At 45.3% G+C, this 26,872-nt stretch overlaps 1 protein-coding gene and 3 long non-coding RNA genes across 9 annotated transcripts in view; 3 read left to right on the top strand and 1 right to left on the bottom strand.

Moving 5' to 3' along the window:
* LOC127475860 (uncharacterized) overlaps window positions 1–12,933 on the top strand; it is a 53,852-nt gene extending 40,919 nt beyond the window's left edge. For all 6 annotated transcript variants that reach the window (XR_007906354.1, XR_007906353.1, XR_007906352.1 and 3 more), the window contains 2 exons: window positions 9,677–9,793; window positions 12,793–12,933. This is a non-coding gene — a long non-coding RNA (uncharacterized LOC127475860). The remainder of the gene's footprint in view (window positions 1–9,676; window positions 9,794–12,792) is intronic.
* LOC127475874 (uncharacterized) overlaps window positions 1–18,527 on the top strand; it is a 72,781-nt gene extending 54,254 nt beyond the window's left edge. The window contains exon 2 of the long non-coding RNA XR_007906373.1: window positions 17,176–18,527. This is a non-coding gene — a long non-coding RNA (uncharacterized LOC127475874). The remainder of the gene's footprint in view (window positions 1–17,175) is intronic.
* Window positions 1,228–20,415, bottom strand: LOC127475857 (myosin heavy chain, skeletal muscle, adult-like). Its single transcript, XM_051798063.1, has 39 exons — window positions 20,371–20,415; window positions 18,885–19,133; window positions 18,655–18,798; window positions 18,407–18,563; window positions 17,806–17,833; window positions 17,593–17,707; window positions 17,415–17,507; window positions 17,222–17,285; window positions 17,031–17,129; window positions 16,826–16,929; window positions 16,601–16,739; window positions 15,547–15,665; window positions 15,296–15,445; window positions 14,634–14,804; window positions 13,003–13,312; window positions 12,820–12,896; window positions 11,068–11,155; window positions 10,847–10,964; window positions 10,449–10,572; window positions 9,877–10,013; window positions 9,531–9,786; window positions 7,466–7,708; window positions 7,184–7,360; window positions 6,954–7,099; window positions 6,776–6,866; window positions 6,296–6,685; window positions 5,862–5,988; window positions 5,649–5,767; window positions 5,199–5,395; window positions 4,645–4,828; window positions 4,393–4,558; window positions 4,105–4,229; window positions 3,603–3,911; window positions 3,299–3,502; window positions 2,885–3,010; window positions 2,622–2,792; window positions 2,429–2,533; window positions 2,210–2,305; window positions 1,228–1,505 (listed from the first exon to the last, which is right to left on the bottom strand). Exons 2-39 carry the CDS (start codon window positions 19,089–19,091, stop codon window positions 1,353–1,355), a joined length of 5,829 nt encoding a protein of 1,942 aa, XP_051654023.1. The 5' UTR covers window positions 19,092–19,133; window positions 20,371–20,415; the 3' UTR covers window positions 1,228–1,352.
* LOC127475873 (uncharacterized) lies at window positions 5,940–6,460 on the top strand. The gene is made up of 2 exons (XR_007906372.1): window positions 5,940–6,027; window positions 6,120–6,460. It is a non-coding gene; the product is annotated as an uncharacterized LOC127475873 (long non-coding RNA).
* Window positions 20,416–26,872: the final 6,457 nt, after the last annotated feature.

Raw genomic sequence — 26,872 nt, 5'->3', positions numbered from 1 at the left:
GCATTCCTTCATTCTGGTGACACATCCTCAAGCTTCCTCAGTGCAGGCAATGGGAGGCAAAGGGTGGTGCAGGGTCTGTAGAGCAGGGTTTCAGAGAGTCTCAGAAGTTAACGCTTGCACCAGCCATTCCAGCTAACAGGGATACTCATGGATGTTGTGTGCCTTCAGACTCTACCCAGCCCCCCTGAAGCTTTGGAGATGCCTGCAGGTGGGACTGCCACCCAAGAGGAGCAGTCAGCTCACAGGTGGGCTTGGGCAGGCAAAGGCTAAGGCCAAGAGGCCCTGCCTGTGGTGGCAGGTCAATGCATGCTGTGAGACATTGTCAGAGAGGACTAGTCTGGCCAGGTGTTAGGTGGCTTTCTTAAGGTCTTTGTGATTGAAGGCTGAGGTTTGCCCCTAAACAACCATCTCCCATTGCTCTCTGCTGAGATACAGCACTGAAGCACTGACAGAAGTTCTGCTCACCAATGCTCACAAGGGACAGTAATGGGAGGAAGGAATGGAGGGCTGCACCCATCTGTTTTCTTCTTTTCTCTTGTCTGAGACAGTGCCATGTGCAGCCTGTTGTGCAGGAGGTGCCAAGGCTGACCTCTGAGGTGATCGTTGAGGAGGTGTGTTGGTGCATGTGCTGTGCGAGAGGTGGGTACTAAGGGAGAGTCCTTCCAGCACGGGGCCCCAGGCGGGGCTCTGCTGTTTGCCCACTAAGAGGAAACTGGGAGCAGGTGGTGGCAGCAGCTGAGGGGATCCAGGGTAAGGGAGATGGCACAATGTAGAGACACTGTCAGTACGCAGTGACCAAAATTGTCTCTTTCAAGGGACTGTTGGTCCTTGATGGTGCAGTGCACTGTAACCTCTGATTGCTTGGGGTAGGCGTTTAGGGTTTGTGAGTGGCAGCATCAGAAACATGGGCAGGGAAAGGAAAAAGGACAGGAGATCACCCTCTCTTGCCTCTCCCATGGGAAGGAACTTGTGCTGAAAGGACAATGAGAGAAGCATTAGGAGCACGTGAAGGCAGGAGCAGGACAAGGAGCTGCTGGAGACAAAAGAGAGCGCAGGCTGGATTTTCAGGAGTCTCCACAGGAATGGCCAGATTCTAAGTTTGCAGGTCCTCAGTCCAACATTTGCATCAGCTCCCCTTTCCTAACCAGGAAAAAGTAAGGAGTCTTCTTCTCCAATGCAATATCCCGAGTATGGTGAGAAAACCAAACCCAAAGAAGGCACTGGTCATGGTGTGTTTGCAGAGGAATCTACTCTTTATTCACTAGACACTGAGGTGGGTACATTGCAGAAGGAAGTGACAAAGGGTTCACATTTTGTGCAGCCCGCAGGTCACTTTGTACCTCATGACAATCTCACTCTTCCTCTTCTATCCTCCTATGAAACTCCCGACTCTTGGCTCGGAGCTTGTTGACCTGTGACTCTGCAATGTCAGCCCGTTCCTCGGCTTCCTCCAGCTCGTGCTGGATCTTGCGGAACTTGGAGAGGTTGACATTGGAGAGCTGCTCCTGGGAGAGAGAAGGAGTTGGTGGTGAGGAGCCCAGGGCAGGGGTGTCACTGCTCCTGTGCCTTGGCCTGGGGGAGGGCACAAACTTCCATCCACCACCCACCACAGCTTATCCGTGAGTCTCAGTGAGATCCTTGAAAACTCCTCAGTGCCCCTCTCACAGACCCCCCTCACTGAGTCCAGAAGCCTTTGTCTGGGCTGGGCTGTTTGCCACAGTGAAGAAGCCACGCTCAGCCAATCATAAATTCAGGGACTGCAGGATTGCCTCAGTTCCTCCCTGAGTGCTGCACGCCCAGAAACAGGCAAAGGGTCCCTGCACAATTCTAAGAGCTGAACACAAAGTGGCTTGGGAGGATACTTCCAACACCTTCTCTGTCTGCTATCAAAAATTTGAAACTAAGTTATTTTCAAAACTTCTTAATGTACTGTACTGTCCTTACCATTAATAAGACTCCTTCTTACAGGCTGCTTTGTTGTCCTGATGCAGAAAATGCTGTGTGCATTTGCCCTCTTATTAGTCTTGTTAGTGACTCATTGATTTCATTCTCCATGTGAGGCTGATTTAGGAGCCTTTCAGAGAACTTGAAGAACTCCATTATTGACCAGTGACACCTTCCAACTTTCTTCTATTGGGCCAAGCTTCCTCAGTGGCCAAGCTACCCTCTTGGAAAGTGTTTCTTGCCAAGCACTCAGAGTGATACTTACAGCCTCCTCAGATTGTCTCTTGTAGGATTTCACCTTCATTTGCAGCTTGTCCACCAGATCCTGTAGCCTGAGAATATTCTTTCGGTCTTCCTCAGACTAAAGCAGTTAGCAAACAGGAAAGAGTGTGAATTGTTTCCCCCACTGTGGCAGGTAGCAATTCCCCTTGGCAATCAGGTGCAAACACTTTCAGTTTTTGCAGATGCCCACAGGGGCCATTACCTGGTAGGTGAGTTCCTTCACCCTCCTCTCGTACTTGCGCACACCCTTCACGGCTTCAGCGCTGCGCTTCTGCTCAGCATCAACCTCCCCTTCCAGCTCCCGCACCTGCAATGAGAAGCCCGTCCCTGCAGCTTCCCTGGGGGTGTCTCTCCAAGAGATGGGGTCACTCATGCACCAACACAGCCCTACTCACCCTGGCCTCCAGCTTCTGGATTTGCTTCTTGCCTCCCTTCAGGGCCAACTGCTCGGCCTCTTCCAGACGAAGCTGCAGGTCCTTCACCGTCTGGTCCAGGTTCTTCTTCATCCTCTCCAGGTGGGCACTGGTGTCCTGCTCCTTCTTCAGCTCTTCTGCCATCATGGCCGCCTGAGCAGAGCAAAAGGTCAAAGCCCTTGTGGGGCTGGAGACATTTTGGGGAGAATACATCCCCATCAGCAATGAAAGGAGCCCCGACTCACATCTGTGATGGCCTTCTTGGCCTTCTCTTCAGCATTGCGGGCCTCCTGGATCGTATCCTCCATTTCGCCCTGAATCTGAGAAATGTCTGTCTCCAGCTTCTTCTTGGTGTTGATCAAGCTGGTGTTCTGTGCAACAGGAAGGACATGGCAAGATTTTTATTCTAAGGTCTGCAATAACAAACCTACTGCCTGAGCCAAGTCTTTCCCGTTCCATCGGCAATTGTGAATGTGGAATTCTTTGTACAGTGGTTGTTTACGTAATGCCAGTGGTGGGCTCGGGTGATGGACACTGAACATGCCTTTCCTGGCGGACAGCAGTAGAGAGGCCATTCTAGTACTGCCTGTCCCCTGGTATATTCCAGCTCTCTGGGTTTGTTATGTGTCAACACGGCTGCCTTTGCTCCCTGCCCTGACCTGGGTATGGAGGAGCTGCACACGTTCTGTGGCATCCAGGAGCTCCTGCTCAGCCACTTTCCTCGACCGCTCCGTCTGCTCCAGGGCTGCCCGTAGCTCCTCAACTTCAGCCTGCAGCAGGTTTGCTCTGCGCTCCACCATGGCTACCTGCTCCTTCAGGTCATCCTGGGTCCTGAGAGCATCGTCCAAATGGATCTGGGTGTCCTGTAAGAGAGACAAGAGGAATTACATCGTGTCAGTGTGCGCTTGAGGGCCAAAAATGTCGGGGATCTTATTGCTCTTTCTGCAGCTCTGCTGAACAGACCTTGAGCACTCCCTGTGTGTTTCTCAGGTTCTTTTGTGTCTCTGCAGCCACACGGTTGGCGTGGCTGAGCTGGATCTCCATTTCATTCAGGTCTCCCTCCATCTTCTTCTTCAGCCTCAGGGCTTCATTCCTGCTCCTGATCTCAGCATCCAGGCTGCTCTGCAAGGACTCCACAATTCTGAGGTGGTTCCTCTTCAGCTGGTCAATCTCCTCATCTTTCTCTGCTATCTTCCTGTCAATCTCAGACTTCACCTGGTTGAGCTCCAGCTGCAGGCGCAGGATCTTCCCCTCTTCGTGTTCCAGAGAGGCCTGGACAAGTGGACACAAACATGGGGAACACTGATAAACCTACTGCTTGCTTTCTAGGGAATTAGAGAATATTCCAGGAAATCTCAGCTGGCTGCCCTCCGCAGCCAGAACAGAGCAGAAGCAAGGCCTTTTTAGCATTGTTTCTGCCTTGCTCACACATTTAGTGCAGACAGCAATGATTCTGGCCAGGTACCTCAGCTTCCTCCAGAGCAGCCTGGATTTCAGATTTCTCCTGCTCAACTTGCTTCTTGACTTTCTCCAACTCATGAATTGCCTTTCCTCCCTCCGCAATCTGCTCCGTGAGGTCGGAAATCTCCTCTGTGGGAACAAAGACCAATGGCTTGCTCAGGCCCAGAGCAGAATGGGAAGGGCCCTGTCCCACCAGGGTGACAGGCATCTTTGCAGAGCTGCAGGCACAGACCCCGCAGCAATGCTCAGCTGGTGAGAAAGCCCATCCCGGAGCAGAGGGCCAGGGACTTACGCTGCAAGTTCTTGTTCTCCCGCTTCATTGTTTCCAGGTGGTCCAAGGACTCCTCATAGGCATTCTTCATCTTAAACAGCTCCGTGCTGAGGGAGCGAGACTCCTTCTGGGAGGCCTCCAGCTCAGCCTGCGTTTCCTCATACTTCTGCTTCCATTCTGCCAGGATCTGAAGAGAAACGGGGCGTGAGTAGGGATGTGGCCATCCCGGGGGGAGGCTCTGCCCAGGAGTCCCAGGGCTGGAGCCCAAAAGACCTTGTCAAAGTTCTTCTGCTTCTTGTCCAGAGCAGCGCAGGCAGCATTGGATCGCTCCACATCAATCATCAGGTCCTCCACTTCATTCTGCAGCCTCTGCTTTGTCTTTTCCAGGGAGGCACACTTGGCATTGACAGCTTCGACGTGTTCCTCTGCATCCTGCAGGCGCTGTGCCAGCTTCTTCCTGGGAGGAGATAAGCACAGTGGCAGCTTAGAGCTTAGAAGGGAGTCAATTCTGCACTGCCATGAGTGGGCAGTTGGCCACTTTGGGGGGTTCCAGCTGAGCACTTTTCACAGATCCTAAAGGATCTATCTCTTCTGTGTCCAAGCACCTATGAAGGATTTAGGCCTGTCTTAGCACTTCTAGCCCTAAAGCCTGTGCTTTCCCTTCCAATATACACTTTTTTTCTCTTCCCTGCCCTGCCTTCCCTTCACCACAAAGACAGTATATCCCTGCCTTCATCCTAACCCTATCTCAGCCCACTCAGAGACTCCCATTTCCCTTGACCGCTCTCAGTCTTCTGCAGTCATTTCTCATCCCACTCCCCACGTACTTGGCCTCCTCGAGCTCCTCCGTGCGCTGAATCGCGTCCGTCTCGTATTTGGTTCTCCACTGGGCCACTTCGCTGTTGGCCTTGGACAGGGCGCGCTGCAGCTCCCCCTTGGCTTCCTGCTCCTCCTCATATTGTTCCCGGAGCAAGTCACAGTCGTGGCGAGCGGACTGCAGGGCGTGGGCCAGGGCGTTCTTGGCCTGTGGGAAAAACATTGCAATAATGACTAAATGTATCCTGGGAAATTTTCTCTTGACACTGATATATATCCACAGAAATAGCAATTAAGTGGCTGCAAGATAAAAAGTTGAGAGTCCTGTGCTGATAGGCCCTAGATTGCATGACCTGGGGAGATGGTTTGAACTTTTAATTGGATCACCTTTTGAAGTATTGGGCATCTCATCAGAATTAATGTTATGTCAAAGATTTTATCTGTAACCTATATATCTTCACCTTTATTTCTTCTTCTAGTTGCCGCTTCAGTTCTTCAATCTGCTGGGTGAAAGCCTGTTTTCCTCTAGTCAGCTGAGAAATTAGAGCATCTTTTTCCTCCACCTGGCGTCCATATTCACCTGGAAAAGTTTGTAGTTGAGAAAACATTTTAATAGCCAAGAAAATAATTTATGGAGTTCTACCATTTCCAAATTAGAGGTGGAAGTGCTGTACCAGATTCTGTCTGTAGACGAGCTCTTTGAGCACTAAGATCGCTGATCATGCGCTGATTCTGCTCCTCCTTTGTTTTATATTCACTCAGCTGGTCTTCCAGGGTGCGGCACATCTTTTCCAGGTTTGCCTATGTATCAGTCACAAGAAAATATATATAAGAAAATATGTAAGTAAATATATATATTACATTTATATATCTCTCTATATATCTATATGTAAGAAAATAGAGAAAATGTCTTGATCCTTCCTTCTTTACAGGAGGAAAATATATCCAGAAGATGCAGTTAACATGTCTGGGGACTCTGTGCATACACCCATAGTTCTGCACATTAGATTTGGAAAAATCACTTATAACCTGATACTAGTTAAAAAAATATAAAATTAAACAAAATCATCACATTGCTCCCAAATTCCTAATAAAAATATTTGTGTACCTTGGCTTTTGAGACAGACTCTATATTACTGGCTAAGTCATCAATCTCCATCTTGAGCTCGCTCTTCTCCTTCTCCAGCTTCTGCTTGACGCGCTGCAGGTTGTCGATCTGCTCCCCCAGCTCAGCTGTGCTGTCCGCGTGCTTCTTGCGCAGGGCGGCAGCCGTGGCTTCGTGCTGCAGCGTGGCCTCTTCGAGGTCCCGGCGCATCTTCTGGAATTCTGCCTCCCGCTTCTTGTTCATCTCCACCTGAGCTGCCGTCGCCCCTCCTGCTTCTTCCAGGCGCTCGCTGATCTCCTCCAGCTCCCTGGACAGGTCAGCCCGATGCTTCTCTGCTTTAGCGCGAGAGGTTCGCTCGGCCTCGATTTCCTCCTCCAGTTCCTCAATACGGGCCTGGAGAACACGAGGGACCCTTCACGCCCGTGCCCTCCTCCTCCTCCCTGAGCCGAGCCTGGGGCAGGCAGGGGAAGGGCAGACACTTGCCTGCAGCTCCTTGATCTTCTTCTGTAGTTGCATGCCCAGAAGTTGTTCATCCTCGATTTTGCTCTGGATCTGGCTGATTTCAAAGTCTTTCCTTTGGGCAAAGCAAAGTGGGTTACAGCTCAAAGGAAAAAGACAAGAGCTGCAGCCCAGCACTGAGGTGCCCCAGGGCCACACTCACTTCTTCAGTTTCTCATCCAGCTGCTGCTTATCATTCTCCAGATCCATGATGCTGTCCTGGGCCAGCTTCAGGTCTCCTTCCAGTTTCCTCTTGGCTCTCTCCAGGTCCATGCGCAGTTTCTTCTCTTGCTCCAGGGACCCTTCCAGCTACACAGAACAAGGCCATCAGTGCTCCACCAGCCAGCTCAAACTCCATACCTGTCTGTTCCTGCTGTGTGTCCGTGGGCTTACATCGTCCACTTGCTGCTCCAGTTTGGTCTTGGCTTTGGTCAGTGTATTGACTTTGTCCTCCTCTGCCTGCAGGTCATCCAGGGTCTGCTGATGGGCCTCTTGGAGGGCTTTCTTCTCTTTTGTCAGCTTGACGATGGTCTCGTCCAGGGCTGCCATCTCCTCTGTGAGGTTTTTCACCTTTAGGAAGAAGGGAGCAAGTGTAAATCAAGGAAATAGATACAGAAGTCCTGGAACAGCACGGGGCTTTTTTCTGGAGTGTGGGTGAGATTTTCTGCCTCGTACCTTGTTTTCAGTGGCGTGCTTTTCCTTCTCCACCTTGGCCAGTGTTAGCTCAAGGTCATCGATATCTTTCTTCAGCTCTGAACATTCATCCTCCAGTTTTCTCTTCTTGGCTGTCAGCTCAGCATTGATTTCCTCCTCATCCTCAGCCCTTTCAGTCACTTCCTTAACTTTGGCTTCCAACTGGATTTTGGTTTTGATGAGTTGGTCACACCTTTCCTCAGCATCAGCCAAAGCATCAGCTTCCTGGTGGGAAAATGCCATTGTTAGGGATACACTTTTTGAGGGAATATTGAGATTCTTACCTGCATAATTCAGAGTCCTGGATAGCAGTTTTGTATTTAAAAATTTGATACATGTTCCAATAAAATGACATATAATATATAATTGATTTTATATTGTTAGTTTTGAAACAGACTGGCTTTAAATCTTAAACCAAGTAAAATCCTTTTCAATCTACCTCAAAACTTGAGTATTTATATATTTGCGCAGGGTACAGAATCCAAACTTATCCCACAGTATCAAACTCTGGAACAAAGTGCATAAATTCGGTTTTAATCATAGGAATATCTCCCATGTTTGTGAAGTTCTGAGTGATAATTATATGCCAAGATGCGTATAAATACTGAAGACACAATTATCTTGACACCATTCCTGTATTTATTTTTTTTCACCTTACTCTCTTCCTGGAGTAACTGTTTCTGATTTATATTTTCAACACCATTGGCCCCAAAATACTCAGTATCTGTCAGCCTTGTCTCTTCTCTGTGCTACTGTCATCAGCTAAGAAGAAAAAGACCTGCTGGAAAATTTGCCTCCAGGCTTCTTTTCTGCAACATATGTCCTGTGTTATTTGTTATATTTTGTCTCAGGTTTCAGTCCAACAGAAAAAGTATGAAAGAAAAATAGTAATATTAGCAGTGCGTGGATTCTTTCATCTTTTTACAGCTTAAGACTCTTTAAAAAGTGTGGCTTTTTCTATATGTCACGTATGCTGCATAGTATCACTTAGAGGAGTCAGTCTTTTCTATTCTGTGACTGATTTAATTTAGAAAGCACAGCACTGTAACACCGCAGATGTAGCATGTGATTTTGTGTAGTGATTCCCCGTGATGTAGGACGGTGAGTGAGAATATTAAATTCTCTTTCCTCTTAGTTAGTTCATTATTATACCATAGTAAAGTCTGTTACTATCCTGACTATTCAAACCACCACCTAAACTATAAAGAAACAAGTTATCTTGTTCTAGTGGAGAATAAGGAGAGGAAAGTAATGTCTTCTTAAGTTGTCCTGAGAATTCTTAATTATGAGTGTGTAAGGAGAGGCACATTTAGTTTTGGAGACATAGGAAAAAGTACTAGCAAAAGAAACATTTTACAAAGGAAAGTTTCTTGATTGTTCTGATATAAGCAGAAGGGCAGTGAAGGCAGTGGAGGATCAAAAAACAAGTCCTATAAGGAGTGGCTGAGCAAGCTGGGTTTGTTTAGTCTGGAGAAGAGGAGGCTCAGGGGGAACTTCATTGCTCTCTACAACTGCCTGAAAGGAGGGAGTAGTGAGGTGAGGGTTGGTCTCTTCTGCCATGTCTCAAGTGAAATAACAAGAGAAAACAGCCTTAAGTTGTGCCAGAGGAGGTTCAGATTTGATATCAGAAAAAAAATTTTCACTGAAACAGTGGTCAGGCATTGGAATAAGCTGCCCAGGGAGGTGGTAGAGTCATCATCTCTGGAAGTGTTCAACAGGAGTCTGGATGTGGCACTTGGGAATACGGTTTAGGAGGGATTATGGTGGTGCTGGGCTGATGGTTGGAGCAGATGATCTTGAAGGTCTCTTCCAGCTGTGATTAGTCTGCGACTCTGAGAAATGCTAAGAGAGCTCAGCATACACCATAGAAAGTCTCATCCAGGTAATATGCTGGCAGTCCTTATTAAAGCTTGTAAGAGCACCACTTAAAGAATCAAAATTGAACAGAGCTAAATTGTAGTTTCTATGTGTCTTTTGAAAGTGTAATTGTAAATATCAACTTGATAGTCACAGCAGAGTTGGGATAAAACACGCTGGCAATACTCACAGCCTGCACTTGGAGCTGCAGATCATTTTTCTCCTGCACCAGTTTCACCATTTTTTCCTCCAGCTCCTTCCGCTTTGCCTCAGACTTCGCAAGTTCTTCCTTAGTTTTCTCAAACTCTTGTTTCATGTTGGCCATCTCCTTCTCAGACTCTGCACTCTTCAGCAAGGGCTTGATCTTGAAGAACAGCTTCATCCAGGGCCAGTGTTTGACATTCATGAATGCACGAATGTTGTACTGGATGCAGAAGATGGACTCTCTGAAAGGTAAGTCAAATTATTATTCAATATTTATACTGTGATGACACAATAAGCCAAGTAGGGTGAACCTGATTTGAAGAGAAGCCTACCTTCTCTCCACCATTCTCTGGTACTCCACCCTCATCAGGTAACCCCTGCATCTGGCCTGTGTGCGGGTGATGAGCTGTGCCAGCTTTTCATCCCTCATCTCCTCCAGAAGGCCTACAAGCCCAGCTTTGAAGAACACCTTAGGTAAGAACATGAAAATAGGTGCAGTGTATGTGCTTGTTCAGGGTAACCTGGTGCCCTTCCCCCCATGACAGACACTATGGGAAGTTAAGAGAAAGAGCAAAACCACAAAGAATACATGTAGTGCCCGACTCTTTTGTAACTCCAAGCTTCTGGTTATCTGCAGTTGAGGAACTATAATAGCCAGATATTTTGCTTTGATTCTTTCATTCTGCAAGTTTGTCTTGAATTAGAAACACTTATTTAACCCTTAATTAAACCATCCTATGGCAATGAATTTCAGTTTATTCAAATGTTGAGTAAAAAACTACTTGATTGATTTCTTTTACATACACCATTGGATCATTTCACATACTATCTGGAGTAACTGAGTGTCAGTCTCAAGCCATGCAAACCAAAAACCCATGGTACTTGAAGCAAGTAGATCTTATACCTTAGTGTGACCAAATTTGTATTGAGTGTGGTCTATATCAATTGATCCAAGAAGTTTCTCACAAGCCTTCTTGCTGTCAATGAACTGTCCCTCTGGGATAGCACTGGCATTTAATACTTTGTATCTGAGGAAGAAAATAGAAGGATTTGCTTTGGACTCAATGATCTTAAGGGTCTTTTCCAACCTAAATGATTCTATAATTCTATGAATATGAAGAGGTCTGTTGTTGAGACCACCTGGCTGCTACGTGGAAAGAAAGAGTCTAAGAACAGTTGAGAATATAACAGCACTTATTATACTGAAACTATAGGGAAGGCTTTAGGCACAGGAGGGAAAAATTAAATTTCACAAGCTACTCAAGATGGGCAAAGTGATCCAGTAAGGGGATGAAGTCTGACCTCTGTTTAAAATCTGCATACAGGACTCTGTTGGGAAATCCTTTCCTGCAAATTCTGATCCCTTCCAACACGCCGTTACAGCGCAGCTGGTGCAGCACCAGCTCATGCTCCATGGCACCTGAGCAATGCAGAGCACAAATACACACCATGTTCTGTAACACACAGAGCAAGAGCTGCACCATACTGAGAATATTCAATCAATACACATGTAAACCTCTTACCAGGTGTTTTCGTTTCATTTGGGATGATGCAGCGCACAAAATGGGGGTGGGTGCTCCTCAGGTTGGTCATCAGCTTGTTTAAATTCTCCTGGGAGAGTCATTAAGAAAAGTTGATATTAGCAAACATAATTTCTTCTGTAAGCATCAAGCCCTCTGAAATGAGATGTACACAAGTGAGCAGAACCCTGAACTGAAGCCCTCTGCATCAGGTTTTCTGACTTTCCACAGATCTTTGCTGTTATTAACTTAATGTATGAAGTTATTCTGAGTAATCTGTAGAAAATATTGTACTCTTAAACATAGAATTGTAATACATTTCACTGACTCTAGTGGAATGCCTTTATCAGAAATTATATCCACAGGATGTACTCAGAGAGATAAAGTAGTATTCCTATGAGGCAATGAGTGGGAAGCATTCTGCAGGAGGCATCAAAGCTGGGTCATATGGAGCACACTACATAAAACCTTCTTTTTTTCCCTACTAAAAGCTGAAGGAAAAAAACCAGTTTTATATGTCTAGAATATACATTTATCTTGTATGGCAAAGTGAGATGAATCCCATCCGTTGTTTTGTAATTGATATTTGTATAGTTATTTATAAAAAATTATTGTCTATAATTAGGGGAGGGAAGCAGGTGCTTCTAGAGGACACCACAAAGCATGTAAATAAAACAGAGAAAACATTAGGATGCATAAAAATTAACATATCTAAACAAGAGGGATAGTGGAACAAAATTTAAAAACATAACAGAAATGCAACCCAAATGCACCAAACAATAGTTCTCTTACAACATTACCTCCTAAAGTCTTATGACCTTTAGACATAGACTTTTTGCATTATTTTTAAATGATACAGGCAGTACAGCTATGATAATTGCCCCAGAGGGTGGTTGGACATCGAACAGCCTCCCCAGGGCAGTGATCATGGCCCCAAGACTGCCAGAGCTCAAGGAGTGTTTGGACAATGCTCTCAGGGACAAGATGGAATAGTTTGGGTGTCCTGGGCAGGGCCAGGACTGGATGATCCCGATGGGTCCTCTCCAGTTCAGCATATTCTACAATTCTATGATTATTTTTTGGGGGGCATATGCACATGCCCATGTCCTGTTTCAGAGCACTGCCTAGAGGCTGTCAGGTGATGAATCATATGACAGCAGACCTGTAGAAAAAATTAAGCAATATTAAGAAGGGAGGCATACATGAAGGATGAAAAAGGTAATACCTCAGGAGACAGGAGGTATTTCACCTGGAGGAGATGTATGGAGCAGTCAGGAAGCAAGACTTGGTTATGACAAAGGACTGTGAAGTATCGACATCTTAAAAATCCATAACTCAAGGAGTGATAGTATTTCAAGTATAAGAAATTGATCCTTGAGTCAGACAGAAAAATTAGACATATAAATGGAGTAAACAGGTCAAAAGTGGCCAGAATGTTGTAAAAGGGCAATAACACCTTCTGAAACCAGAGGCGGGCATCTGGAGGAAATCTGGTCTATTTTAAGTATATTTTAGACATTTTTTTCTATGACATTCTTCCATCTAGAAATATCATCCTCGGACAAGTGGGCAAATAGAAAAGCTGTGCATTCAGTGGAATGGAGTATGAGTAGATTACACTGGATTTATTCCTAGTAAAATGTGGCCCAAGAACTTCAGGATCTTTTAAAAGAACTAAACCAAAAAAAGACAAACCATAGTGATTGGTGAGTTTACTCCTTATCTTAGGAAGAAAGAGTGAAGTCTCTACTCTACCCGGAAAAGAGCCGAGACAGTCTGGAAAGAAGAACCCTTCTTCTTGGCACCTTTCTTGCCTGCACCGCTGGCCTCGGCTAAATTAAAAATAAATAAAACAGATTTTAGATTTTTGCTTTTGCCTTTTATTATTCCTTTTTGTAAGCTGTACATCAGTGAAAATATGGGATTCATAGAACCAACCTGATTCTGCTCCACCATAGTTGGCAAAGAGTAAGGCCAGGGTCTTGACAGATGATTTCTGGTACAGCCCAATGACAGTTTCATTCAGGGGGTCCTTGTTCTTCTCCAGCCACCCAGTGATGTTGTAGTCCACTGTGCCAGCGTAGTGCACCAGGGAGAAGTGGGCCTCAACCTTGCCTTTGGTAGGTTTGGGCTTCTGGAAGTTGCTGGACTTGCCCAGGTGCTGGTCATAGAGCTTGTTCTTGAAAGAGGTGTCAGTTGCCTTGGGGAACATGCACTCCTCTTCCAGGATGGAGAAGATGCCCATTGGCTGGGAGAAATCACAAGGGTGACAGATTGTAATTTAGCTTTCAGGGCAATAATGACCTTCATGTAGACACAGTAATGGAACACAGATTGAGATACACATCAGAAAATATTAATATTTAATTACATTTTCTTCTAGAAGGTGGGATTGAATACATTGATACCTATATTTTTTATACAAAATTAACTATAAAGAATAATAGAAATTAATTTAGTTTGTGTGGAGAATGTGCTTTATAATATCAGAGCACTACCTTCTTATGTGGTGGGACTGAGAGCAAAAACAGATGTATTAGACACATTGAACATGAGCCGAAAATACACCATTGCAGCAAAGGCAGACAACTCATCCTCAGCTGCATTCTGTTGCTAATGGGAGTCCATCCTTCCTCTCTAATCAGCTCTGATGAGAAACATCTGGAGTGCTGTTCTAGCTCTTGGCTACTCCCACGGACATAGTAGAGTGAGCCCAGTGAGAGGCCACAGATATATTTAATGATCGGAATACCTGACATGCAAAAATAAGCTGACAGAACTGTCCTGCATGGAATGAGAAGGGTCTGGGAGATCTTATCAATCTATATAAATACCTAATGGGAGGGAGAGAAGAGAGAGCTCAGTGATGTCCTGTGATAGGACAAGAAGAAAGAGGCATGATCCACCAAATTCCATTTAATGAGAAGAAAAACCTTCTTTACTGTGAAGATGGTCCAGAGTTAGAACAAGTTCCCTGTGGCATCTGCACCCTTGGAGATATTAAAAATCCAAGTGGACATGGTCCTGAGTAAACTGCTCTAGCTGACCCTGCCTTGAACAAGCGGCTTGGGTTAAGTGATGCCCAGAGCTGATTCTGTGATTCCAACTACTCATCATTTGCCAGCTACTGAACTTGCCATCTCATGTGCAGTACAACTGCCTTCACACTGTTAGTCAAAGGAGGTACCTGCAAGTGTGATTGTGTACTGACAGTTATTTATGTGTGTCCATCCTCTGCGTCCATTTTGAAAAGATGCAGCTGTTCTGCTGTACAAGCACTCTTGTCAGAGCTGAAAGGTGAGGAGGGTACACTGACCTGGAAATTGGCTCTAGCTGGTTTGGAAGAACACACTTTTGGGGAGTTAATCAAACTTTTTGTGCTTGGAAAGAGATCAGTCACACATCTGTCACGATTTCCTTCATTTCTCACTTAACAGAAAAAGTAAACTATGGGGCAAGGTATTTTGAATAAGAAATACAGAATACTTGCACAGGAACATGGAAGATCCCTTTGAACAATGAGACCACAGAGTTTTTCTGCATGTAACTCATTTGAACAGGTAGGATACCTTTTCAATGAGCTCAATGCAGGCAGCCAGGTCCATCCCAAAGTCGATGAATGTCCATTCAATTCCCTCCTTCTTGTACTCCTCCTGCTCCAGCACGAACATGTGGTGGTTGAAGAACTGCTGCAGTTTCTCATTGGTGAAGTTGATGCACAGCTGCTCAAAGCTGTTGAACTGGAAATAAAATAAGAAGGATACATATTGAAAGATGCAGCAATAATTGCAAAACTTCCTTTAAATCTAAGGAATGGAGTTATCTTGGCTTCATTGTGTGCATTTCTTCAGTCTGCTTTTTGACTACATAATGAAAAAGAGAAAGGCATCAAATTAATTGTCCACAAGGAATTTTTTTTCATTAATAATATACCAAGTAAGTTACAGGAAGAAGAAACACAAGCTTAGGACTATCGTGGTGTACATATTTTTATATTATCTTGTCCCTGACTATATAACCAAGGAATTTTTCTGATTGGACCTTTCTGTACTTTTGAGTTTTCACATCTTGAAATAAGACAAGTCTTTTGAAAAGTCATTTTTTAATTCATAACAAAAAAGAAAAATAACACTAATCATCTGATAATATTATGTCTTCTTTAAAATGTGTCTCAAGTTGATCATAACATTCAGCTGTCACTTCCAAGTAGCTCTTACTGAATCTTACTTACATCAAAGATCTCAAAGCCAGCAATGTCCAGCACACCAATGAAGTACTGCCTGGGCTGCTTCGTGTCCAGCTGTTGGTTGATGCGAACAACCATCCACAGGAACATCTTCTCATAGACAGCCTTTGCCAGGGCACCCACTGAATTATGCACCTATAGGAAAAAATAAATGCCTGGCATTACCATACAGGGCAGAGGAAAATCAACATGATATTAATTCTAAACATGGTTAGAGGCTACAACATGTTTCTTACCTGCTGTGCTGTTTGACCCTTAGTCACATATTCATTCCCCACCTTGACTCGGGGGTAGCAGAGGGCCTTGAGCATGTCAGCTGAGTTCAGGCCCATCAGGTAGGCAGCCTTGTCAGCAACTGAAAAGGCAAAGGAAAAAGGAAGAATTTAACATCCAGTAAATTTTGAATCCTGGAGCAGCCTTCCCAGGATTCAGCCTAAAGGCTACATGGTTCAGATTTCTGTTCTTTGAAAACTTTTGATAGGCTCTCCAAAAGGGAATCTTGACAACTTCACACTTGTCATTATGCATATTGAGCTTTTCTAAAACAATTTATGTTTTAAAATCTTCCCTGGAACATGTAGAAAGTGATGATGTTTCCAAAAGTCTCCTGGCACTGAATTGAAAAATTAAGCTTGTTAGTCTGAAAGCTCGTAGTGCACGTGGAGCTGCAGTGACAACAACCAGGTACTGATCTGCATTCAGGTGATCTAGACCACACAATATTTAGTATGGAACACAGAGACAATATCTCTGTTCTCTTTCAGATCCAGAACCCTTTCTGAGCTTTTGTTTCTGATGTTCAGTAAAACTAATTGGGCTTCATCCTGTTACCTATGGTGCTCCCCACCTCCTGCCTTGTCCTTTAGCAAGAGGAGGTGTTGCTCACAGAATTGGAGACAGAGGTTGTAGGTCCCACGAAGGAGAGGAATCAAATACACCTTTACCGCTGCCTTCCCCTCGTGTTGGATGGGGGAAGACAAATGGGAACGTAGTCCCTCTCATGTTAGAACTGAATCACTGGGTTGTTTCACAGTTGCAAGCCATATTCCAACAAAGGCATGACTAAAGGAACATCCATCACTCCTGACTTCCTGGACGTTTATACTGCTAACTGTTCATAGCATAAGATACATAAATCCTGAAATAAGGGAACTTGGTGTACTAAGGACAAGGGACAGGGTTTTTTCCTGGCTGACTAATTTTCTTGGGATCCTAAAGTCCAAAAATTAACAACTTTTGCTGTCTTCCACAGTGGCTTACAGAAGGGTTAATTATTGAGCTCAATAGTACCTTCTGTGCCTTCAGGCTCTGCCTGTTCCTCTCTTGGTTTCTGCTTGAACTTCAGGTTCCCATAATGCATGACAGCCCCTGTCAGCTTGTAGATGGCTGTTCTCTCATCAGCAGTGAAACCCAGGATGTCAATGGCACTCTGATAATACAATCAGCAAAGTGAAATATTTGTGTGTTATGTGATGTATGACCTATGCCTGTTGACTTGTTTTGTACGTTACTCACATCTGTTGCCATCAACTCCTCCTTGTCATCAATGCTGGGAACACTAATCTCACCTTGACTCACAAAAGGGAAATCGTAAGGGTTGGTGGTGATGAGGAGCATTTCTGAAAACAAATGTGTACGTGGGTTAAATTTAATACTTTTTGTAAGGTAGTTGAATCTTACTCAGAGATCTTCCTTCAAAAAGCTCCGTGACGTCTCCTACCAATTAGCTCTGGCTTCTTGTTGGACATGATCTGATAAAAGATGTGGTAGCTTCTTTCCGCCTTGAGCTGGAAAGTGACTCTGGACTTCTCCAGCAGATCTGCCCAGGAAGGTAGAAAGAGTTAGGCACAGCAATGCACATGGAGGTGGGAATTTGGGAAGGGATGGGACCAGTCCAAGAGAGTCTCTTACAAGTTTCAATATCAGCAGAAGCCAGTTTGCCTGTGGCCCCAAAGTGGATTCTGATGAATTTGCCCTGTTAAGGAGAAGCAGCAGCATTTGAATCTGGATGGATTTCTCTGACATCTCCTTTACATGGAGACCTGCTCAGGCATCACTTGTCCTGCCATGAGAGGGAGAGATTTTGTCCAAGTCACCAACTCACAAAGCGCGAGGAGTTGTCGTTCCTCACGGTCTTGGCGTTTCCAAAGGCCTCCAGCAGTGGGTTGGCGCTGATGATTTGATCCTCAAGCGTCCCCTGCAGGGGGAAAATTATTCACCAACTGTGTTGAGTCAACAGGGCAATGACAGCCCAAGTGTCCAGTCTGTTCTTCCTGACTCACCTGCATTTTGCCTGATGTCTGCTCCTCCTTTTTCTTCTCCCCGCTGGCTGCAATTGTTGCAAAGTACTGGATGACACGCTTTGTGTTCACAGTCTTCCCGGCACCGGATTCTCCGCTGTCAGAGCAAGGAGAGAAGCAGAGAGCGTGTGGTCAGGCAGGAGGGGCCCTGGCCCTGGGCAGCCCCTCAGGGACCCGAGCAGGGGGTGTACGTACGTGATCAGGATGGACTGGTTCTCCCGATCTGGGGAAGAGGCAAAATGAGAGCTGTGTTAGCAACTGACCTGGGTAACCCTAAGCTGAGTAGAAGTAGAGGTGTAAATAGAAGCTGGGGATTCTTCAGAAAGTCTAAGACTACCCAGTTCTCTTCTAGGTCCTAACAGTATTAAGAATAAGCCCAAATGGATATATTGAAGAGTCAGGGGCATCTGGACCTAATACAAGCTAAGTATCAATTTTCCCTTGACATAGTTCTCATCACGAAATATAAATGCATTGCCTACCCATGTTCAAAATACTGGATTATATGGAATAATAAATTTCTTATCAGTGAAAAAATGTAGAAAACTGAGTCAAGCACTATTTCTTGTACTGTGCAGTGGGAGAGTATAGAATTTTGTACAATAAAGTGAAAATAATACATTATAGTGAGTCTATGCATGCTTTTGTGTCACTTTCACTTGAAATTATTTGCTGTATAACTCACTCAAGTTCACAATCATGCAGCTCTGTGGTAGTTTTAACTGGCTTGTCACGTGTCCCAGTGAGATCAGCAGGGTTTTTGATTAGACGGCTGTGAGGGAGGTCAAGCACTCACCAGTCAGCATGAACTGATAGGCGTTGTCAGAGATGGAGAAGATGTGTGGAGGGGCCTCCTGGCGCTTCTTGCCTCGGTAGGCCAACACCACCTCCGGGTTGTACACGGGCAGCCACTTGTAGGGGTTGACAGTGACGCAGAAGAGACCCGAGTAGGTCTGCGAGGAAGGGACACAGCACGTTGGCTTCCCCTGGGCCTGGCAGAGCAGTTCCTCCAGCTGCCCAGAGGAAGCTGCTGCTGCCACTTACGTAGATCATCCAGGCTGCGTAACGCTCTTTGAGGTTGTACAGCACAGCGGGTTCGTGGAGGTGGGTCATCATGGCCATGTCCTCAATTTTGTCATACTTGGGAGGGTTCATGGAGTAGACTTGATCTTCCTTCACAGTCAGGGTCTATCAGAGGCAGGACATGCATGGATGTCAGCTAAGATCCCAGAGTGGGAAGAAAATGTGGTCCTTCAGGCTTGTTTTTCACTCACCTCTCCCTTTTCAGTCTTGACAGTGACTTTCCCTGATTCCCTGCTCTGAATTGTCCCTTTCACAAAGGATTCTTTAGGATGAGCCACAAAGACAGATGACTTGGCATCGAAAGGCTTGTTCTGGGCTGCAATTCTCTCCTTTTCTGACTTTCGCAGGTAAGGAGCCGCCTCCCCAAAAACAGCCATCTCAGCATCTCCAGAGGCCATGGCTGCTATTTACGTCTGCTGAGGATACGTCAGCAGATGGCTCTGAGGAGAAACAATATGGCACTGATTACTTACATTTTTTCAAGATTTGGGAAAATGTTTTATCCTATGCCTTGGTTTCTCTTCATACTCTATTTTAACATGAGATAAGTAGAAATTTAATTTTACATCAACCTAGAAAATAAGGGGCTTTCATGTAGTCTAGGTCTTCAAACACTCATTAATGCCCTTTTCAGAACTATGGTTTGGTGCTTTAAGAATACTGTGCCTGTAAGACGAGTGAATTTGTTAAGGAAGTTTCACTAAGACATCGAGACATCGCCATTAGGCAAATTCATTAAAAGGATGAACAATGAAGTAAAACTACTGAAAAACTGTAGTGCAGGTGAACTACAATCTTGGAAAACATTGAATCTGTGGGACATTTACCTACTAAATGTAATGGTGATGCAAAGGTAGTGAGAAATTAATGAATGTTGCTAAAGAAGTTTTCAACTGAAAAAGAAAAGAAGGGCAAGCTTTGTGACATTTTAATATTCTGCTACAATTTAATTTGCTGTGCACATTTGTTTTCATTCACTACAACACTTAAATAATTTCAGCCCCAAAATTCTGACTTAGGTGAAATAAAATTCAAGAATTGAAATTGGAATTGCCAAGGCTGTGTTAAGATCCCAAATAAATACCTACTGAAAAAAATCCAGGAACAGGTGAGTTCTCAAATGTAAAAAACAAAAAAGAGGGTATTTCTTCAGATGATGTATTAAATGTGTAGGTACCTAAATTTAGCCAAGTGCATTTGAAAATTCTCTAGCTACATTAGTAAAATTTATACCATCTTTGTTCATTAGGTAGTAAATATATTTTTTTGTCAGGAGTAAGAGAATTTGTAAGAGAGTTCTGGCACTTTACAAAGGTGGTTAGAAGGTGCGTTTCCTCAGATGATTTATTAATTAATATATTCTTGGGTAGAATACAGGATTTTGCACTTTTTCCTACTGTGCTTATCTAGTCCCATTCTCCTGCTGCCATAGCAAAGCTGGGAAAGCAGCGCACCTTGATTTCTGTAAGGTCAAGTAAGCAGAAGTGAAGAACGTCCCCATGGGCATTTTCTGGTCTATCATCAGTGTTCAGAGGCTTCAAACGTAGCCTTTGGCACCTCCCCTTTCTACTGCAGTCCCACCAGGTCTGCACATAGGGTGAACCAGTGAGCCTGCCAGAAACCCCATCCAAAGGGATCTGTCTCTGCCCTCTAAGAATCAGTAAATCAGGTTCTTACCTCCTGTGACACCAGATGGGTGGCTTGCAGGCTGGCAGCTGGTCAGTGCTGTAAAACAGAAATGGCAGTTCCCTCATTGCTACTGCACAGAAATCCAGAGTGAAAACGTCTAGATGCCTTGAGAGCAGGTTTATAATGGAGTCTCCTCCTGGAGACGAACACTGGAAGCAGCAGGAATGTTGTGGCACATAAGGGCACCATCCCTTCCTGCCAGCCTGCAGACCCCCCTCACCTACCTTGGAGCTTTCCCTGGAGCCAGGGCAGACGTGTCGCGGGGACGTTTTATACGATCTCGTCTGCAGATGCTACAGATGCCTCCTCTTTCTTCGGTCAAAACATTTTTGGCAAGCCTTCTTTGGTAAAGCATTGTCTGGCAAACTGAACTAAGGGCATAATTGTCATTTGACATGACTAGATATAATTAGAAAATTTTGATGTCTTACCAGCTATATGAATACAGCTCCTATAAACAATCTCACAAGGGTGTTAAGGAGGGAATCCGGACTAGTCAAAGCACTTGGAGAACTTGGATTCAGGACTTATGGATTCTATTGCTGCCTTTCCCAACGACTCACTGCACAATCCAAGATGGATTGCTTGGTATGTCTGTCCCAGCTATCCCAGCTGTACAATAGATAAAACAGGATATTAAAAGATAAATTAGCATTATTAAAAACTTTTGGCAGTTTTGTTGGTAAAATTCTGAAAGCAGAGGTGCAGATGTAGAAGAGCTGAGCAGGATAACAGGCACAGCAGGATGGTCAGCCAAACACTGCAGCAAGGAGAGGCTGGGTCCTACCTGGGCTTTTAAGCTGATGCCTCTGAAGAGATGTGAGGTAGCTTTGGGGATATCAGGAAGAGTGCACACACACACACATGTACATGCATACCTCTTTGCAAATTGCAAATAAGTGGGAGATTCTCCAAGAAGTGTTATTGTGAACCTTGCGAGGGATTATACCTGCTGAGACTTCTGATCTGCAGGTTAATGCCAGTGAGCAAGAGATACTCCTTGCTTTTGCTGAAAACTTCTTAGTTTATCTAGATATTCCCATGCCTGTAAACCTAGGAAGGGTAACTCTGATTTGGAATACCTTCCACAGGTTTTTTCCCTGCCTACAACTGATAGAGGAATCCTCTATTCACTCATGACTATACAAATAATTGGACATACGCACAAACACAACATCTCAGTGTGCAGTCCCAGATGCTCTCTACGCAATATATCCTCAGCCCAGCTCTTCCATTTCATCACAAATATCTTGCACACTTAGACATTTGAACAGTCCAGAACACCACAGTGATGTCTTTACCAGACCACTGGGGGTGGCAGACATGCCTGTACAGTGCTGATGGGGGAGGGGAAGGGGATTTGCTGGTAGTGCTGGAGAGACACTGGTCTAGTTTCTGGAATAGGGCACAGTCACATAAACTATTTTAAACCCTGTCAGATTTAGGCTGAGGAACTTAATGCCTTCTTTGCCTTAGTCATCAACAAGAAGAGCAATTTTTCTCCGGGCAACCAGCCCCCTGAGCTGTTAGACAGGGATGGGGAGCAGAATGGACTCCCTGTGACCCAGGAGCAATTAGTGACCTGCTGAGCCACTGAGACACTCACAAATCCACAGAGCCAGATGAGATTCACCCGAGGGCGCTGAGGGAGGTAGTAGAAGAGCTTGCCCAGCCACTCTCCATCATTTATCATCAGTCCTGGCTCACCAGAGAGGTCCCAGATGACTGGAGGTGCCAATGTGATGCCCATCCACAAGAAGTGTTGGAAGGAGGATCTGGGGAACTCCAGGCTTCTCAGCCTGACCTCAGTGCTGGTAAAGGTTATGGAACAGATCACACAGCAGGTACAGGATACATACACTGCGGGGCCAGGCCCAGCCAGCACAGGTTTAGAAAAGGCAGATCCCGCCTGACCAATCTGATCTCCTTCTATGACCAAGTGACCTGCTGGGTGGGCGAGGGAAAGGCTGTGGATATGTTTACCTGGACTTCAGCAAAGCCTTTGACAACGTCTCCCCCAGTATTCACCTGGAGAAACTGAGAGCCATGGCTTGGACAGGGGCATTTTCCCTGGGTTAAAAACACACTGATGGCCAGGCCCAGAGAGTGGCGGATGGAGTTATATCCAGTGGGGTTCCCCAGGGCTTAGTATTTGGCCAGTCCTGTTTAGTATCTTTACCAATGATCTGAATAAGTGGATCGAGGGCACCCTCGGGAGTTTTCTGATGGACACCAAGTTGGGTGGGAGTGTTGATCTGCTGGAGGGCAGGAAGACTCAGCAGAGGGGTCTGAACAGGCTGGATCAAAGAGTCAAGGTCAGTGATGTGAAATTCAGTAAAGTTCCAGGTCCTGCACTCTGGCCACAATAACCCCTCACAGCACTCCAGGCTGGGGAAAGAAAGTCTGGAAATCTGCTTAGCAGGAAAGGACCTGGGAGTGCTGGTCAACAGCCACTGAACATAAGCAAACGTGTGCCAGGTGAGCAAGAAGGCCAATGTCATCCTGCCTGTATCAAAAATTCTGTGGCCAGCAGGAGCAGGGAAGTGACTGTGCTGGGCACTGGTGAGGCCACAGCTCGAGTGCTGCATCCAGTTCTGGACCCCTCACTGCAAGAAAGACATTGAGGGGCTGGAGTATGTCCAGGGAAGGGAATGGAGCTGGGGAAGGGTTGGAACACCAGGAGCAGCTGAGAGAGCTGAGGGGACTCAGCCTGGAGAAAAGGAGGCTTGGGAGGACCTTCTTACTCTCTGCAGCTCCCTTACAGGAGGATGTAGTCAGGTAGGGGTCAGGTTCTGCTCCCAGGGAACAAGGGACAAGACAAGAGGAAATGGCCTTAAGCTGTGCCATTTGGGTTTAGGGGAGGTTTAGGTTGGACCTCAGGAAGAATTTCTCCACTGATAGGGCTGTCAGGCATTGGAAGGGGCTGTCCAGGGAGGTAGTGGAGTCCCCATCCCTGGAGGTATCCAAGAAACACTGGATCTGGCACTCAGTGCTCTGGTCTAGTTGTCAAAATGGGGATTGGTCACAGGTTGGACTTGATGATCTTGTAGATCTTTTCCAACAAAAAAGATCCTATGACTGTTATTCTACATGGACAGTCCAGCTGAGAGTGCTGGGCTAGATCACCTGACTTTGTGGACTGAAAAATCTTTGCCTTCCCAGTCGCCAATGACAGAGAGCTCTTCTGGGCTTTTGCTGTGGTGCTGTGCAGGATGTGGACCCATCCTTGTCACAGGATTGCAGCACATGGCCAGGCAGCTCTGGGCAGGCTGAGAGAAGGTCTGATTTGAACAGGAAGCACTCAATGGGTTGAGATGTCTCTGGATCTTGACAATCACTCAGCAGTTCTTCGGAGATTGAATTTAGTGCCAGTAAGTCCCCATAAACCAGTGCTAGAAACATAAAGTCTTTTTCTGAAACGGGTCCAAATCGCAGAAAAAGGTTGTGAAACAGGACATGGCAATGAAGGAGATGCTTTAATCCAGATGGCTTTTGAATATCTCCAAAGATGGAGATTTCACAATAACTCTGGGAAACCTGTGCCAGTGCTCAGTCACTCTCACAGGAAGAGTGTTTCCCAATTTTCACAGGGAACCTCCTGTGTGTCAGATTGTGCCCATTGCTTCTTGTCTTGTCACTGGACACCACTGAAAAGAGCCTGATTTCATCTGTGCACCTTCTCCTCAGGTATTTATATCCATGGATGAGATTCACCTGAGCCTTCTCCAGGCTGAGTAGTCTCAGGTCTCTCAGCCTTTCCTTAGGAAAGAGATGCTCCAGTAACTCATTGATCTTACTGGCCCTTTGCTGGACCCTCTCCACTAGCTCTATCTCTCTCTTATACTGGGAAGCCCAGCACTGGACCCAGCACTCCAGGTGTGCCCTCTGTGCTAATCAAGGGCAAGGATCACCTCCCTCTGTCTGCTGGCAACACTTCTGATGCAGCCAGGACACCGTTCACCTTCTTCACAGAAAGGACATGAACATGCCTCATGTTCAGCTTCGTGTCCCACAGGACCTCCAGGTCCTTTTTTGTGAAGCTGCTTTCCGGGTGGTCAGCACCCATCATATACTGGTGTCTGGGGCTGTTCCTCTCCAGGTTCAGGGCTTCATATTTGCTTTGCATTATTGGAGCCCAGATTGACCTCAGACCTCACCAGTCCTCAGCTGCACACTATCCTTAACAGAGAAAGCATTTAACGTTAAATGTATCTCAGCAACTGTAGAATCACAAAGACTCAAATCTTTATTGCTGTATTTACCCGTCTTGCTAACTGAGTTAACTAAATCATATGTGGGTTTCCAGCTAAAGAATCTTTGTGACATTAAAGCAAAGCAACTCAAGTGCACAGATGCATCTATATTCCCCCAGTAACTCCACACTTTGCATACAAACAGGAAGAGGTGCCTGTACGTTCAATAGAATATCCATGGAGACAAGAATATATATGTTGGTTTAGAGACCAAACCATTTGCCATTTACTTCAGAGACTTGGCCTTCACTGTCTCAAATATTGGACTATCCAGTTCATGAAACCAGTCTCTGTTTGATCCTTGGAGAAGAATCTGGATGTTAGGACTACAGCCCAGCAGGACCCAGTTCTAACAGTGGTTCTGGCCCACTCTGACTGAAGCTGTTCTCAATATCATGCCACAACAGCTATGTGGAAATAGGCAGCCTGAGGGCTGAGGGACAGGAGTTTGTGACCCTATTCAGTAGGAGAACTAGCACTGTTATCTCAAAGGTGTGAATCTGGCAGCTTTCCTGTCACCAGAAAGAATCAGCACATTCCTTGGCACAAAGAAATGGCAGCTGTAAACCTAATCCACTGAAATAGAAAGGAACTGTGTCTGTCCCCTGAGTCAACAGGGAAGAAACTCTCTGCCAATCTGTTCTGCCTGGTCTGAGACTGCAGCCCTTGAGCTCTGACAGCCCAGGCACACTCTGGTTGCAGTCCCCTCCTCAGGAGGGAAGGCAGCCTTCTCTTCAGAGGGATGCTACAGGATTCACACAGAGAAACTCAGGAAACTGAAGACAGTTGCATCCTACAAGGAAGATTTGGAATGCTGCCTGATTGCCCAGGGTATAGAAGGGCTGCAGGATATACTGTCCCACCTGACCCTGCATCAAATGTGGCAGGAGATCCTACTTTGGCCAAGGGTTTCTGTGAGCATATGCAAATCCACAGTGTGACTAAATATGCTGGCTGAAATTCAGAGACTATTGTTCCTGTGGATCCCTAATGGGAATTTCTGTGCCCATCACAGGTATTGACTTATGTCTACATTAGTATCTCTATATGAGTACCTCAGGACCAGTATAAATCCCAGCGTTAACATAATGTGATTATGAGTATGTTGGCTTTGCTTGGTGTCTTGGAGTGAAATCCCTGAAAGGTGTTTGGTAGTAGTCATTTGAGGATTGAAGGATTACTGAAATCTAGCAAAATCCTCCAGAATTGTGCGAAGAATAATTTGCATACCAAGTTCAGCTAAAATTACACACTTTACATTAAATAGTACTGCCTCCCCCACCAGCAGCATTTCTAGATGACACTGAGTGTGTTACCCCCCCGTCTGTCAGTTGTACTTCAATGCAAAAACAATCTTGGTGCCACAGACCAGCTGGGGTGACAGGCCCTGATTGAATTCAGTGTTAAATAGTCCAGTGCCATTCAAATTGAATAGCAAGGCTATTCTAGCAACTCCCCTGGAAGAAACAGTATTAGACAAGCTCTTTCAGACAGTCATAAAAAGAAGATAAAATGTTAAAACATCAACTGCTTTCACTCAAAAGCTCTAAATTCAGATCCATTTCCTTTTTTCCTCATTTGCATTAACTAAATAAAACACAGAAAACAAGAATTTCTCCTTCGGTGTTTTCAGCTGATGTTTTAAAATATCTCTTTGAAGGAAATTAGAGCTAAAGCAATGGCAGATGTAAGAGTATGTGTTGTGAACACATAGTACATGAACACTCAGTGAATATTTAGACAAGAAACACACAGGAATAAGTTTGTGGAGGCTGGAAGAGGAGGTAGTAGAAAGTGCAAAAAAGGTTGGGCAAATGACCCAGTATTCAGCGTTGTAGTGTAGGACATAAAGTAGGACATAAAGCTCACTAAAAGAAAAGTGAAGTGTTTGGTCAGCTGTCATGAGCAACTCTGGAGGGCAGTCTAAGCTACTGAGCATCTGCTTTGAATTTGATTTAATTTACACAGCTCCTCTCTCTCACTCAGGTATGTTTACATGACACTGGTATAGTGGTTTTTTACAAAGAGAGAATCTCTAATCTGAAACGGATGATCCAGATTTCACTGTAGTTTAACTCTGTAGATCCCAAAAATTTACATCAGGGAAAACTTTGCCATGTTTCTTATACCCAGGCACAGCAAGGAGAAATCTGTCCAGGAAGGAATCTGTTGAAAGAAGTGCAAGTGCCTCAATGCAAAAAACATGCAATGTTTCCTGGGGGCCATTAACTTTCTGT

This window comes from Manacus candei, unplaced genomic scaffold (assembly GCF_025592945.1).
Source record: "Manacus candei isolate 608988 ecotype Guabito, Panama unplaced genomic scaffold, ASM2559294v1 h1tg000047l, whole genome shotgun sequence".
NCBI classification, from domain to species: Eukaryota; Metazoa; Chordata; class Aves; order Passeriformes; family Pipridae; genus Manacus; species Manacus candei.
This window is presented reverse-complemented; position numbering and strand designations above follow the sequence as displayed.